At 39.1% G+C, this 16,498-nt stretch overlaps 1 protein-coding gene across 2 annotated transcripts; it reads right to left on the reverse strand.

Annotated features, from left to right (window-relative positions):
• Nucleotides 1-546: 546 nt before the first annotated feature.
• Nucleotides 547-14,826, reverse strand: LOC148654731 (uncharacterized). 2 transcript variants are annotated; one of them, XM_088644617.1, is made up of 6 exons: nucleotides 14,646-14,826; nucleotides 12,772-12,846; nucleotides 11,546-11,711; nucleotides 9,995-10,194; nucleotides 9,130-9,249; nucleotides 547-5,866 (listed from the first exon to the last, which is right to left on the reverse strand). In XM_088644617.1, exons 1-6 carry the CDS (start codon nucleotides 14,744-14,746, stop codon nucleotides 4,756-4,758), a joined length of 1,773 nt encoding a protein of 590 aa, XP_088500743.1. In that variant the 5' UTR covers nucleotides 14,747-14,826; the 3' UTR covers nucleotides 547-4,755. The 2 variants fall into 2 exon arrangements, with proteins under 2 accessions (XP_088500743.1, XP_088500744.1); XM_088644618.1 differs by lacking the exon at nucleotides 14,646-14,826 and adding an exon at nucleotides 13,515-14,631.
• Between the last annotated feature and the right edge of the window lie 1,672 nt (nucleotides 14,827-16,498).

Consider the following 16,498-nt stretch of genomic DNA (forward strand, 5'->3'; position numbering starts at 1 on the left):
ATTCCTACGGGGGAAGGAATAAATGTGACTTCTGTGTTTTCTGGATTTAAAATACATTTACATGTACAGTATATGACAAATATGACTTTGCACTGTACAAAGATAAGATAAGTTAAGATTGCTGTCTAACATTTTTTTGAAAATAAACAAGAAACAATTTCCAATCTGTAAATATATCTGTTATTTGATGTTTATTGTTTCTGTTTTGGCAGGGATAGGAATACATCTAGATGATTCTGTATCTGTGTTCATATCCAGATGTCAGTTGAATACGGAAGATAATCTAAGGTGCTTGCCAAACTTATGATATGTGTTAGAACAGAAATATGTGTAACTGATGGAATAAGAAATATGTTTATGTTGGGATAGTAAGTTCTTGAATACTTTATCCATTATGTAAAGACCAAGATATACAGTGGTGTGAAAAAGTGTTTGCCCCCTTCCTGATTTCTTATTTTTTTGCATGTTTGTCACACTGAAATGTTTCAGATCATCAAACAAATTGAAATATTAGACAAAGATAACACAAGTAAACACAAAATGCAGTTTTTAAATGAAGGTTTTTATTATCAAGGGAAAAAAAATCCAAACCTACATGGCCCTGTGTGAAAAAGTGATTGCCCCCCCTGTTAAAACATAAATCAACTGTGGTTTATCACATCTTTGGAAAGCTGAGTTCAATTTCTCTAGCCACACCCAGGCCTGATTACTGCCACACCTGTTCTCAATCAAGAAATCACTTTAATAGGACCTGCCTGACAAAGTGAAGTAGACCAAAAGATCCTCAAAAGCTAGACGTCATGCTGCGATCCAAAGAAATTCAGGAACAAATGAGAAACAGAGTAATTGAGATTTATCAGTCTGGAAAAGGTTATAAAGCCATTTCTAAAGCTTTGGGACTCCAGCGAACCACCGGCCGACCAAAATTACCCCAAGAGCGCAGCGACGACTCATCCAAGAGGTCAGAAAAAAACCCACAACAACATCCAAAGAACTGCAGGCTTCACTTGCCTCAGTTAAGGTCAGTGTTCATGACTCCACCATAAGAAAGAGACTGGGCAAAAATGGCCTGCATGGCAGAGTTCCAAGACAAAAACCACTGCTGAGCAAAAAGAACATAAAGGCTCGTCTCAGTTTTGCCAGAAAACATCTTGATGATCCCCAAGACTTTTGGGAAAATACTCTGTGGACTGACGAGACAATAGTTGATCTTTTTGGAAGGTGTGTGTCCCATTACATCTGGCGTAAAAGTAACACAGCATTTCAGAAAAGGAACATCATACCAACAGTAAAATATGGTGGTGGTAGTGTGATGGTCTGGGGCTGTTTTGCTGCTTCAGGACCTGGAAGACTTGCCGTGGTAAATAGAACCATGAATTCTGCTGTCTACCAAAAAATCCTGAAGGAGAATGTCCGGCCATCTGTTCGTGACCTCAAGCTGAAGCGCACTTGGGTTCTGGAGCAGGACAATGATCCAAAACACACCAGCAAGTCCACCTCTGAATGGCTTAAGAAAAACAAAATTAAGACTTTGGAGTGGCCTAGTCAAAGTCCTGACCTGAATCCGATTGAGATGTTGTGGCGTGACCTTAAAAAAGCGGTTAAGGCTCGAAAACCCTCCAATGTGGCTGAATTACAACAATTCTACAAAGATGAGTGGGCCAAAATTCCTCTACAGCGCTGTAAAAACCTCATTGCCAGTAATTGCAAACGCTTGATTGCAGTTGTTGCTGCTAAGGGTGGCCCAACCAGTTATTAGGTTTAGGGGGCAATCACTTTTTCATACAGGGCCATGTAGGTTTGGTTTTTTTTTCCCTTAATAATAAAAACCTTCATTTAAAAACTGCATTTTGTGTTTACCTGTGTTATCTTTGTCTAATTTTTCAATTTGTTTGATGATCTGAAACATTTCAGTGTGACAAACATGCAAAAAAATAAGAAATCAGGAAGGGGGCAAACACTTTTTCACACCACTGTAGTTGAATTAGCTACTTCTAAGTAACCTTGCCACATTCAACAAAATTGAAATGTTCTTTTCTATGTTAATATATCAATCTAGCATTCACAAATGTGTTGTACTACATAGAAGCAATACATTAAATTGAAGAAATGGAAAAATTGCCCATGTCATTTCCATTAAGTTCAATAAACAGAAAAAAAATATGAAAGTAATGTTACCACATACTCAGATAGAAACATATATTAAAATAATAAGAATGTTACGCTTGACTGATAAGAAAAGGTATAAAATAAACACGGGGCTTAAATTTCAATTAATTTTCACATAAAAAATGACAGCAGCACTTTTGATATAAATTGCTTTTATTGAACTTTGCTTGAAATCACCAGCATTGAGGTCTTCAATAAACTGGAGAAATTCTGTACATTTTGTGTGTGTTTGGAATGTTGCTGAAAGTCTAACAACCTATTCAGGTGCATTAATGTGGAGATGGCAAAACATTGCATGAAAAGGTGAGTGTCCCCACTGAACACTGAACACTCTGTGTATTTGAAAGTCAACACTGCCACTTGATCGGTTAGTTGAGAGAAGGTGATGTACTGGGAACATAAATCTTCAGGATGACCATCTTGAACAAAGACTCCATACAAGGAGCTTTAGATTTGTCATGAGGCTGTAGCTAACCTCCGAAAAACACAGGCATACAGTATATGAGTGCCTGACAATGTGTAAGCATGCAGAACTATGGTTGTTCTTGTCCACTGTGAGGCTGACACCTGATAGCACACTGTCTGACTGACGCCTGGTTTGAAAGACATTATGCCACAACTGTGGGAAATGTCAGACACCAAATCCCCTCAGGTGAACATGCATTCACAAATCCTATGTTTATTGCTGTTCAGTTTATGGATAGTGAGCACTGGTTAAGTTACTTGTTGAGTATATATTTTTACTTGTACAAAAGAAGCTGGTTTCTACAACCTTTGTCAGAAATCAATCAGTAAACATAGCACATAAAATAAGTATTTGGGATGTTAATCTGCAGCATTTCTTTGAATGCCTTAAGCCAATTATTGAATTATTTCAAATGCCGATTATTTATTCCATACTTTCATATTTAGGGAATGCAAAATGTTTCTACCTTTAAAATGTTAATAAATAGTATTGATAGTAATAGATCATGGAATAGGAAATTGGAAAATCCATATATTTTAATGCTCCAAAATGGTGCATATGTCAAGTGAAAATAAACAAAAGTGTTACTTCATCATCTACCTTTTTCAGACAGCCTCTTTATCTTACTGAATACATCATTTCTACTTTTTACTTTTTATAAGTACATGCATAACTGCAGGTAACATCCACATTACTTTAACAGAAACATAGTTTTTTCACTGCCCTTACAAACAGTCAGTATATCAAAGGAATAAGTTGAGGGAAATGCTTTGTCCAACACACTTATATGAGAAAAGTGACTTTGCCTTCATTCTACATTAATGCACTAAAGAAACAATATAGAGCAGTGTACTCAGAGAATAAGCTCCTTAACGTTCCTATAGTTTTTTAGCAGAAGAAGCATTGTATATTATTACATGCGCTATGCTATGAAGCAGAAGCAGGAGTGATAAAGATTAACGCAGAATTGAAGTCGCATAGTGAGAAAGGCTGTGCTATACAAAAACAAAATTTCACAGGTGCTGTCAATCTAGACTCTTTATCTCCCTATACAGTATACTGAGTTTAGAAGAGCATGGGTTTGGTTCTCTGCTTCATCACCAGAACCGCTTCTAAAAAAACCTCAGTGAAGGAAAACTTAGACTAGTCAAAACTAGTGTTGCCCTTATTAGAAAAGCTGTTTTCAAAACCAGACCTCTGGGGGAAGGTGTGACAGATTAAAATGAGTCAGCACATATAATAGACCCTTCTGATATTTGTAAAAGCTCTTTTGGTGGTTATAATTGACCTTTTCATTCAAATGTAACCTCTAGGCCCCGCCTATCCTTTGAAACTGCACCTTTTGTTGTCCTGAGGGATCAATCCTATTAGTGTGATTCGTGGATGAGGTACTCAGTCTGGCACTGAACTCTGATAACAACCCTTATATAAATTTCTCAATGTAACTCTGAATAGTATAATCATTTTTCCTGTGATTTTTCCATGCTTCTATTATTTATACATTCAATTTTTTTTCTAGTTTGTACGCTCTTTTACTGTACATTTGGGCTTTTTTTACATATTTGCATAATGTAATATTTTTTGTATACCACAGTAAATTCCTATAAAGTCACGCAGTCACTTTCCTTTGTAGCAAATGTGAAGGGAGAGGTAGGTTAACATTACATAAACACACTGTAAGAACTGTTTCTTACTGTGCGGCTTCTGCAGTACATCTTTGCATATCCAGAAGGCGTAAACTCACAGTGATATATAATTACTCTTTGATCCCTTTCACATTCACTGGGATACAAATTTTGTATATGCTTTGTTTGTGCATTTACCCCAGTTCACCTTTGCTATAATAGAGAAAGCAAAGCCTGTCTGAATCGACACACAGCCAAAATAATATGGCAGCTGAGACAGACAAAAAATATCATTGCACTGACCTGAGTGACAAAGCCACCGCCAGCCAGAGAGATCAGGCACAGTTCTTGGATTTTGTTGTTGGTTTTTTTTTGGTGCATTTAACCCCTCAGGGAGTGATTTTGCATGAGTTATTGAATTCCATAGTGGAAATAACAAAAGATTGTTATTCAATTCCATTCTTTTTCACTATGGTTGAACAAGAGAGGTCCAGACTATCTTTGTAAAGGGGGTTTGGGAGAGGGTGTGGGGCAGGTCATCGTGATTTTGGGCAGCATCCCTCCATGGGAACTGGAGAGCTCCACTGTGCGCTGTGACTGGGACAGAGGGCTCCGGGAAGTCAGCAGGTCTAGGGCGGGTGATGGCTGAAGCAGCTGTGTCTCAGCAGTGCTCCGATAGCTCTGGATGGGTACGTCACCAGGGCCAGGCAGGCCAGCTGCCACGTCCGCTCTCCCTGCTGGGGCCTGGCCAGTTCCATACACCTCTGGCGAACGGAGAAGCTGCCGCTGCAAGTACTGCCGAAATCCAGAGAATGGCTCCAGGAGGTTATTCGTCTGTGGTAACGGACAGCTTTTCTGGAAAAGCAGTCCGAGTTCTTGCTCTCTGCAGGAAGCAGTGCAGGTATTCTTTAAGCCACGGGCACACGAGGCCGCAGTCTGTAGAGAGCCACGGTCTCTGTGGAAATTGTCCGCTGATAAGGTCTCTGCTATGCCGCCATCCTGCTCCCTGGCTTCACTGCACCTTATCTTCCGAGAATAGGCCTTCCAGTCAAACGATTTCTTCAGCGCAGACTTCATAGGGTGTTTCTGATTGCGGCATCTTAAATTGCTTTCTATTTTTGGAAAAGTAATTCCCAGCTCTATCATCAGGATTTCACTTTTCTCCAGAACACTATCTGACAGCTTGTTTCCCTGGCCGGGCTGCAGCTTTGCACTGTTAACTGGATATGCAGGATTATTTTCTTTGGACGGCTTTGCACAGTACCTACCTGTTGAACTTCCCCCAGATTTGTTGGCGACCCGGCTGCTGGGAGAGCTGAGGCTGGAAGAGGTTATGGTGGACGTGGTGAATTTTGTGTGCCGAAGCATTTTCACTTCATCGGCCTTTCCTTCCTCTCGACTACCAGCAGGAGTGTCAGGGAAGACACCTTGTACCACCGGGCTTTGAAAGGTGATCCTAGCCTGGGGAACTGGGTGCAGAGTTTCTCCTCTCCCATTCCTGCTGCCTGATCCCTCACCACACTGTTCGTCTCGATTGACAGGTAGCTGGTCCTCTACCTTTTCAGTCGCAGCCCCTTCAGGGTGATGGATTTGCTCTATATCAGGCCTTTAAAATGTTAAAAAGAATTGGACAAAATACTTAGAACACATTTACAAAAGTAAACAAAAAGAGAAATAACCTATAAAAAGGCGCACCATTTTTGTTCATTATGGCATTTTATCCCACCCAAACCCACCCAGTTTGAAATTGCCACTTGTACAGTATATTCATCACATTTTGATGCATGGATGCGAACTCTATAGTCTCACATGGGGGGGGGGCATCAAGGAAATGCACTTTGACCCACCCTCTCTGAGTCACAGGTGATGCATCCCAGCACAGGAAGAGGGGCACGTCCCTCAAAAACAGCGCCAAAGGTCGCCAGGAGAGGGAAAAGCCCTGGCTGACCAATCCCCATCCTTCCCTCAGCGGCAGTCATTTAATCACATGTTGCCTCTTGGCAAATCCCAGTCACAGTCAGCTAGTGACATCATCCAGGTTTGACCCGCACTGCCTGGAACATAGAGCTCAACCATCTCTCATGCAAGCAGTTTTTCTGGGTGAACCACTCAGGAGCAAGTACTATTACATCAGATAGATGATGTCTAATAGCAATCACTGGATTTCTGCTGCACTCTTTGACACAGTTGGTATAACATTTAAAACAGGGTAGCAAACTATGACTTGTCAGATATAAAAGCCACTCAGGTGAATCCCAGAAACCCAAAATATAATATGCTTTTCACACCAGCATCCAAGAAGACTGTTCCATCAACCTTGTAAATCAAATCTTGTCCAGTGCCACCCAATGGAAAAACCAGTAGAGATAAATATCAATCCTTTTAATTGCAACATCTGTTTTTAATTCATTCAGACATTAAAAATTGAGAGGTGTGTGTCAATATCCTTCTGTCAAAAGCTTCTATTACATTTTTAATTTCATGCAATTAAAGTCTTTGATTACACGTCTGGTATGCATCCGACATCAAATTAACCTTGACTTTCACATCGTTCCCAATATTTCATTTAGCTGTTTATTCTATCCTTCTAGAGTAGGCATCCTTCCTGCTATACATTTCCAGCTTTATTATTAATACTGTTAGCATTCATCTCACTTTAAGTATTATCGTTCCCAGATTTGTCCTGCACATGCTTCCAGCAACAGATAATAATTCCCTCCCCTTTCAAGCACTCACATAAAACTAGATAAATTACAGCTACTGAAAATGCATTCTGCTGTTCCAGAGTGAGAATGATAAGGCTTTGAATCATAAATAAGCAGAAAATTAGGCAGCACACATTGGAGGGAGATATTGACTACTTTTTTCTTAATTTAATGTGCAAGCCTCCTAACATATAGTTGTGTTAAGTAAACAAAATAAAACTGCCATCATGAAGTTCTATGAATAATGTTTAAAATTGCCTTAAAGGGTTTAAAAGCTTAGCAAATGGATTTAAGTAAACTATCAATTTTTAAAGACATAAAAGAGCAAATCACTAACTTAATCAGACATAAGTGAAACAAAAATGATTTCACTCATGCTACCACTAAAAGAACAATGCACATTACGGTTTGTTTTAAAATAAATTGTATTTGCCTGACCTGCAGAGGTTTTTTTAAAAATAGAGGATTGTCACATGCTCTCTATCCTGTCTTGTTTGTTTGTTTTTTTTTTCAGAAAAAAGTAATTGATGGGAGTAATTGCACCATAACATTAAGGAGGAATGCATTAAATGAGGTGATGTAATAAGGGATACAGGGATCTGTTCTATGATTACTAATCTTTGAAATTTCTATCAATAATATAGTTCCTGGGGTGGCATGGTTGCACATTGGTTAGCATTGCAGTACCACAACACTGGGCCTCTCACTCCTCTGTGTGGAGGTTGTCTGTTCACCCTTTGTTTGCATGGGCTTTTGTCTGGCGTTCTGGTTTCCTACCACAGTTGAAAGACATACTGGTCTAGCTAGCTGAAATTAGCTACTGGGAAAACTGGCCCTGCTGTGAGTGTGTGTGTATGTCTGCGACAGTGTCTGCGTGTGCTCTGCAATGGAGTGGCATCCTGTCCAATGTATACCCTGTCCTGCCAGGATAGGCTCAAGCATCCCTGAGACCCTGAATTAGAGGAAGTGGTTAGAAAATGGATGAATGGAATATAGATCCTAGTATAGTCAGTCAACTACCAACTACTTTTGGCAGATTCTATCAAAATAGGAGGATCAGCAAATAGTGTACTAATTTTAAAGGAAATTCAAAAAGCTTAAGACTGTTTTCAAGATTGGGCAAACACATAGCAGGTGTTGTTTAAGACAAATGCAGAATATTATATGCGGGCTGTAAAGACAAACTAATTAACGAATGGGAAACACAGATCTTAAAGAAGCTAACCATGAAAAAGTACTTACGTCGACACATCAGTTACATCTTCTAGTTCATGTGGGAATGAAATTGAAAGGGTAATATCTATTATACCTAAAAGTATATATTTTAAGTCAAGGAATTTTATGTTAAAATTGTACAATTTACTATTAAGGCCTCATTCACAATATTGTGTGCAATTTTAGTTACCACATTACTAAATAGATATTGCTGCTCTAGAATCTGTCCACAGAAGTGCAACACGTATACCAGGCTTAGAGGAATATCCTAAACTAGAAATTAACATAATTAAAACTTTTCAATCTGGAACAAAGAAGGCTACAGGGTGGTCTATCTCCAGTAATCAAGATCCTTAAAGGCAAATGACTCCTTCCTAATCAGTAGTGAAACACACACCATACAACACGAATGAAAACTATGCTGAAGCGCATTTAAAACTGGAGGCAGTCCTTCACGAAAAGGGCTGTGGGGGTCAGGAATAAGCTACTCAACTATGCTGCCTCAGTTTCTTTCGAGAAATGGTAGGGTAAGTTCCCATTATCCACTAACTACAAAGTACCAAACAGGACATATGAGCCCAATGGCCTCCTTCTGTTTGTAACTTTTCTTATCTTCTCATGAACTACGATGTCTGTGGCCTTAAGGTAATGGTTTTGCAATAGAGCTGGACTTTCTGTCTAATAACAATTATATGTTAGCCTATCAGATTCTAGTGTCCTGGTAGGAAGACTTTCTGATACCATCATCCTCTGACCCCCACCTTGAAACCTGTGCTTTCAGGGCAGGCTTCGAGCTGCAATGACTCTCACCAGTCCATGCAACATATTGATAATGGATCTAGAGATGGAAATTCTAGCTAATCATTGCTGACAAAACTTCATTGGCTGTTATCTGAACGAATATGGAGAGATACAGTATGATAGGCACGCAGACAGTATATTGTAGTACCTGATGCCGCCTCTAGAGGGGGAATATTCTTGTCCTTGCCTCTGGGCTAGCGAGGTTTTAGAAATGGGTGGAAGTGTGCAGTATCTTGGGCAGCTAGCACCGGTAACCACTAAACAGCTCCTGAAAAAAACAGCAATAAAAGCTTGAAGATATTAAGAAACATTCCAGGTTTAAGATGCAAAAACATGCAAAAGCACAACACAGTAAGTTGGTGTTCCAATCAAAATGTGGTTGAAGGTTTCTTTTTAATTTCGAATTTTTTTGGTTTGGTCACTGCTGCCCAGTGCCTTCCCTCGGTTACTGAAATGCTTGGAAAATCTAGTGCCTTGATACATGTATTGTACTTTTCTGCACAATGAAACAAACTGTGATCTTTTATTAGGTTTATGGGTCTCCTCTGATTGCTGTGTGCAATCTTTCTGGTGGTCCCTTCAGATTTGAAGTTCCGTTTGTTGTATTGTAATACTGTATGTGGGAAATTGATCTCTGGTAATCATAGTCAAGAGGCTGTTAGCAGCACAGGAGCTGTCTAGTGATGGTCATATTACATTGTACTGCCAACCATATTCCCAGAATGCAGTTTCTTTCTCTTTCTCCGAGCCATGATGTAATTCGAACATGATTAAAACTGGCAAATCTGTGTGATGTCTATGCTTGCACATATCACCTTTGCAAAAGCACAAGCAAGCATTTCTAATTAGACAATTATTTACCCACTATTTGACATTTCATACTCAAAATATAAAATGTTTAAAAAGTGGATGTAAGCTTGAGGACATTTGAGATGCACGTTACAACCTCTTCTGATATCACATAAATCAGATATCAGATTTCTAAATTAATCTGAAAGACAAGGTTGCCATACCTTTGAAGGTCTTCTTCCACGGAAACAGAGGGGAGCCTGTGTTTAGCAGCCTGTCTTCTGGTTAAGCCTCTGTATCTCTTGACCATGGCTGTGAACCCCAAAGTGCTCCCCATACTCTGTACGCTCTTCAGGCTCATTACGTCATCATCATCCTCACCGTCTCGGACAACACAGAGCTGGGGTGTGGCCTTCATCGCGCCCTAGATGACAGGAAGGGAGAGGTGGTCTCAAAGCTATCTGTGTATGTTTTCCCAGGTTGTTTTGTGAAGGACTTCACAGGACTGTTTTCTTTTTTAGAGAATTAAAGCGCTTATTTGGGGGCATTTTCGTTTTATGTTCACGCAGACAGCAAGAACCATAACGATTTGGACTTTATACACCACGTCTCTGGGGCATACTTCGAAGGGCACTGTATACACTAATATAAGTTCAAGCATGCCTTTATAATAGTCCAATGCGAACTCGACGTTTTGTTTAAAAGTGTAAATCCTGGTTTATCCTGGTTTAAGATTAATCGGAACGAAACGTTGCTTTATTCAGAAAACATTCAAATGCTTAACCAAAAGAGCACTTGATTAAAAGTTGCACTTAGGTATACAAGTGCTTTTATCACCAGTTGCCATTGTTGTCTGCTTAATTTAAAAACAGCTGTTCATGTAATTTGGCTGGCATAATGAATAATTATGAAGTAACTACAACGTCAGAAAAAATGTGCTCTTGTTTTTCTGCAATGTCGTAGTGTCCTTTGGTTGGTTAATAAAAAAACAAGCACAATATAGTTAAACGCACATTATGTTACATAGTCTCCATGAACATACATCATCATTTGCTGTTTAATTATATATTCGTACATTTTACTGCACTCGTTTCTGACTAGAAGGCAAGCTCTATAGGCGCGCATCCTGAACTGATAAATACAAACATTATTGTGCAGCTCTACATACAGACTTAGACAAGCCGAATCTCAATGGAGAAAAGAAGGAAGTCTAAATACGATTTCTAAAACCCGATTTGCGTCAACGAATTATGAGTTTTCAGATAATTTCTACAAAATGCATTGATCATCGTTTTTAGAACATTTTAAAATATTGAAAAAAAGGTGATTTTATTATTTTAATCCTGTCTACAAAATCTCGCTCCTATTGAAAACCAGGCTGTTCATAAGTACATAGAACGTTAATAAAATCGTATATATACCTAAATGTGGGATACATTAACTCTAATATGATTTCTAATATACACACCACAGTACCAAATTATTTAATTATAATAACCCTTTTAAACCGAGACCATAACCAGGCTGTTAGTTACGGCACGTTTTCCATGTACTGTAAGCAATAGCGAAACGTTTTCGGTACTACAGTATGTCTTTTTTGCAAAGAGGAAATATCGACAGTTACTGTGAAGTGCGCTCATTAAACAAATTATTACAGTTCAATCCCAATGAGCATTTGGGGAGAGAGAAATTGGCTATGTCTGGGGAAAAATGTGATCCGTACATGAAATTAAATCAACACTCTCAAGTATTCTGAAATGCGCTGTTGCGTTTACCTTGTAGGATCTCAGAAAAACAGGTTCAGAGTAATGAGAGGGCACAGGTGAGGTGTCTCTGAGGGGAGATTTCACTCTCTTCTTTCTGTAACAGTGCTCAAAGGAATTCGCCGTCCTGCCGTGGAGAAGCTCCATGTTTTTTTCCTTGATATAGAAGGGGCTTCTCCTGCGGATGAAAAAAAAAAAACATTTGTAAAAAAAAGGTTACAGCACCTTTTGTAGATATTGTAAAGTGTGAAGTTTAGCCTTTGCCTTTTGAACAGCGACAATCAACCACCACCAATGTGCAGCATCCACCTGGATGATACGACGGCAGCCATAGTGCGCCAGAACGCTCACCACACATCAGCTATCAGTGGGGAGGAGAGCAGAGTAATGAAGCCAATTCATAGATGGGGATTATTGGGAGGCCATGATTGGTAAGGGCCAATGGGAAATTTGGCCAGGACACCGGGGTTACACCCCTACTCTTTTCGAGAAACGCCCTAGGATTTTAAATGACCACAGAGAGTCAGGACCTCGGTTTTATGTCTCATCCGAAGGACGGCGCCTGTTTACAGTATAATGTCCCCGTCACTATACTGGGGCATTAGGACGCACATGGACCACAGGGTGAGCGCCCCCTGCTGGCCCCACTAACATCTCTTCCAGCAGCAACCTTAGTTTTTCCCAAGAGGTCTGACAGTGTCATTATTGTCTATATCATCACTGGTTTCCTTCTTTTGTCACAGTAAAAAAATCTATTTGAAGGGGCAGTTTGAGCAGCATATAACGTTATATACCGTATAATTTAAGATTTATAACTGTAGATCTTGCAGACAGTCTTTGAAAGATTGGTCTTCAGTGTCATTATTGTCTATATCATCACTGGTTTCCTTCTTTTGTCACAGTAAAAAAATCTATTTGAAGGGGGAGTTTGAGCAGCATATAACGTTGTATACCGTATAATTTAAGATTTATAACTTATTGGAAAAGATTAACAATTTATGTGCTTAACTGAACTTTTATCCTTTTCAGAAGCACTGAGTTGTCTTTTGTTTTTAGTTTTGCACAAATACAAAGTGTAGATTTTGTCCTCTCAACATTTTTTCTTTTTTGACTATTTGTTGATGTTTTACAGGAATGATAATTTGTTACAGTATATAAATGTTAAAAAGATTCAAAAGGAAGAAAGGTAATTTTTTATCAAAGATCTGCCCCTTGGGGTAGCATTGTAGTAAACCAACCTGTCTTTATTCTCATCCATAGTGGTTTCTGGTTCAGTTTTGATGAAAAACCAAGTACTCTGATATTCACAGCTCCTAAAATCATAAAAGAGTGTTCTAAGTATGCTGCAAAAGCAAAACGCCTCTATACCATCAACCGTCAGAAAGATTTATCATCAATTAGTTATTCATCAATGTAGTGTCAGTCTTAGTAATGAGGTTCTCAAGCTAAAAAAAACCCCACTGTCAGGGAAGAACATGAAATACTAAAAATTGCAAACGGCAATGTTCCTGAGAAACCAATGTACACTGTCCTTGATGAGGTCCACTAGACTACAGAAATCCTCCCTGCATATACAGTGTGCACATTAAATGGATTTTATAACAAAATTTTTTGGGAGGAATGACAACTGCCGAGGTCTGACTCAGCTGTCAGTAATTCACAATCACTCCTGATGTCATTACCTCACCCAGAACATTATAAATACTATACGTTATTCCTTTCTCTCCCTTGCATATGTCTTTCAGTCTTGATCCACCCCATCTCCAGCTACCCCTTGGTTACTCCTTACTCTGCATGGGGGCCCTAGCCTCTTCGTCACATGGCCAAGTGGTTAGCCCTCAGCCGAGCGAACTTTTGACTAAATTCAGTACACTGAATTCTTGGGGGTCCTTATTCCTAGTGAACATTCTGTTGAAAAAAATAAACCGGTTGAAAACAATAAAAATACATAAAGAGGAAGAACAAAAAAGGACAATCTTACCTGAAAGTCAACAGGGATGTGAACTAACAAGCCCTGGGTCACTGAAAACAAGTCTTAGAAAGGATCAGAAGCTAATCCTTTTTCCAAACGGTCCCTTTATTGCTATTCAAAACAGCAAACCAGGTCCTGGCCTGCAGTTTGATCACTGAATTTGTAGAAATGAGCATCAGTTAGCCTGAAGATTACAAATGATTTGCTGCAAGTATTCATGTAAAAACATTGGAAACAGCTGCTGTTTTCCTTCTTCTTATGTTGCTGAATAACCGTCCTTGTTTTTAGAACCTTACTGAGAAATATTTCCACTTCTACCTCAGTCAAGTTCAAATAATACTGAAAAAGACAGATGTGTGCTGCCAGCCAACAGGTTTCGTTTACTACTTTGCAGTCTGCTCTGAAATTTACATTCAGGGAAGAATCCTATTTTCTCAAGAATGCCATCTCATTACTATGGTGATTTATTTGTTAATGTATAAACAGTGGAGGATTGCAAAGCAATTAATAAATGACTACATCTTTGTAATATGTCTGCAGGTACTTCTCTGAGTTATTTATTAATTTTCTTAGGCTTTGTTGCTCTTGTTGAGATTGATACACAACAAAATGATTGATAGAACAAACAGTCTTTCTTCACTTCAGTCCATAAGAAATACCAAGTTCATGAAAAAACAATTTAATTCAAGGTGGCAAAAAATGATGCTGAAGTAGGCAAGGGAAAGTAAAATGATAGATATACAACCTACCCACCTAAAGATGTATGGGAAGGAAAGGAAAGTTAAAAAAAATAATTTCTTTTTGAAAATTATTATTCATATTTGTTTCTATTTACACAGGAGAGCATATTATTGAAGCAAGCACCTCGTTCAAAGATATAACAGCAGTGACTTACCCAGGTTTTGAACTAGTACCCACTATTCCTAGCTTACAGTTTAGGGCAGAGTAGGTTTTACTCTGTGAAGAGTGCATTAAGTAGAAATAAAGTACAAGAAGCACTTTCTAAACAGCAGGTGCAACTTTGGTGTTATTTATGAAGTACACTGAAATGGTTAAAGATACACAAATCATAGCCATAACACATACTTAAATGTAGTAGTTCATTAATATGTACTAATTGATTAATTAAATGTTTCTCACATGTGCTTAAACCTGTTTTCTTTCACAGAGCTGCAACCATCATGTTGATATTCCTCCGTTGTCAGGAAAGATTTTTTGTTGTTCTCAATAGAAGACTTCATAAAACCCACAGCTCTGGCGGATGAAAATTAGGTTTTATCTTTGAGATGAAGCCGAGACTGTGGCAATGTTCAGCTAGCTGTGAATGTTCTTGTCAGCAGTAATGAGGTGCTGTTAAATTGAACTGGGGGGGGGGGGGGGCAGGTTACCTCCTGCTGAGCCTGTCTTTTCAACCTCCCACTGGGAATTTCAGATTAACCCTCAAAAAAGGTCAGCTTTTCCCAAAATAAGTCATTTGGTGAGGTGAATTAATAATTCACTTTATGATGCACAGTTAGTCATCCCCTTCAATTATTAAATATTGTAGACGAGTTTGCCAGGCAATGTGATTTGAATTATGTATTTCTGAAACATTTTGCCACATGAGAAAATAACTAGTGACAACACCAGATATCCATATCTTTCATCACCTACAAATAACAAAAATGACTGATGACTTATAGCTAAATCCATTGGAGCTTTGCCTTTGGATTTAATTCCGAGACACCGATTTTAAGTATAGGATTGTACTCAATACAAGAACAAGGTTGCAAACGATAGGAGGCCTTTTGGCGAGTCTAGCCTCTTGATCAATAGTTAATTGATCCAAGGATCTCATCCAGATGTTTGTCCAAAGAAGTCAGGGTATCGGCCTCAGCAACATTGCTTGGTTGCTTGTTCCATACTAATAGAAGATTGTGGGTAAAAACATGCCTCCTTTTCTGGTTTTTAAATACACCTCAACTTAGCTTACACTTGTGTCCTCTGGTTGGTGTTTAACTGTTAATTCAATAGCATAGTTCAATAGTAAAGGTTAAGTATGGCTTGTGATTATGAAGGTATACTACACTCGTTAAGATTTTGATGCTCCTCAAAGACCAGTGGATACACATCCTCAATGCTCTGTTACAGCACTGATAGTCCTAAGGAGTCCTAATGAGAGCATTGCTTCATATAAATCGGAGTAGGTAAGTTGAATCCCCTAAGAGTTTAGTAGCACAAGTGGGATGAACGAACAGCTAGAGGTATTGATGTAAATTGTTACTGAGACCTACTTCAGACTTTGGAGCAGGCAATTCCAAAACCACACCTGAGGGAGTTTCACATAACTGGTCTCACCTGCCCTTTCATATTGTGGCACTGTCTGTTGTGGTCTGCACTTTCATTATTTATATCAAGTTTATCATTGCAGAACGAAAGCAAAAGTGCATGCTGGGTTAGAGCTCTCTGTGCGGGGTAAAAAAGATGCCCTTAAAGGCAGCAAGAGAATGAAAAGAACTCGGCTAACTGCATAACTAACCAGTTATTCAGAAATGGATGTCATGATGTACCTTGAAAGCTTAAAGGTTGCTGTTCATCTTCATCTTGGGGAGACAGTATTTTATGTATTTTTTTTTTATTACACAAGTGAAACCTAATATAAACCTTTTCTATTCACGTACCTTTTACTGATGCGTCGTCTTTTGTTTCAGGCTCATACTTCTCAAATATCACACAGGTTGAAAAATAAGATTAGTGGGGATCCCGAGCAGCTCAGACAGCGAAGGCACTCAAGTGAAGTTCTATAAGTGAGGTATTATGGGTTGGAGCCTGGGCTTTGACCACAATTTCCCCAGCAACAGGGCACACAGCAAGCAGAGTGCTGCCAGGGTAAGGTGGGCAGGAGTTAGGATTTTCTCACAGTGACTCCTGGGATCTGGTAGGGGGCACCTGTGAGCAAACAGTGGAGTGAGAGATGTGCTGCTCCTCCTGTCAGCCACAGTTCTTCCTTGCAG

This window comes from Lepisosteus platostomus, chromosome 9 (genome assembly GCF_059453375.1).
Source record: "Lepisosteus platostomus isolate fLepPlt1 chromosome 9, fLepPlt1.hap1, whole genome shotgun sequence".
NCBI classification, from domain to species: Eukaryota; Metazoa; Chordata; class Actinopteri; order Semionotiformes; family Lepisosteidae; genus Lepisosteus; species Lepisosteus platostomus.

Coding starts and splice junctions, on each gene's coding strand:
- LOC148654731 (XM_088644617.1), bottom strand. CDS start 14,746: ATGAAGTCTTCTATTGAGAACAACAAAAAATCTTTCCTGACAACGGAG. Junction 10,195..11,545: donor TTTTTCTGAGATCCTACAAG/GTAAACGCAACA, acceptor CCTGTCATCTAG/GGCGCGATGAAGGCCACACC. Junction 9,250..9,994: donor GTGGAAGAAGACCTTCAAAG/GTATGGCAACCT, acceptor TGTTTTTTTCAG/GAGCTGTTTAGTGGTTACCG.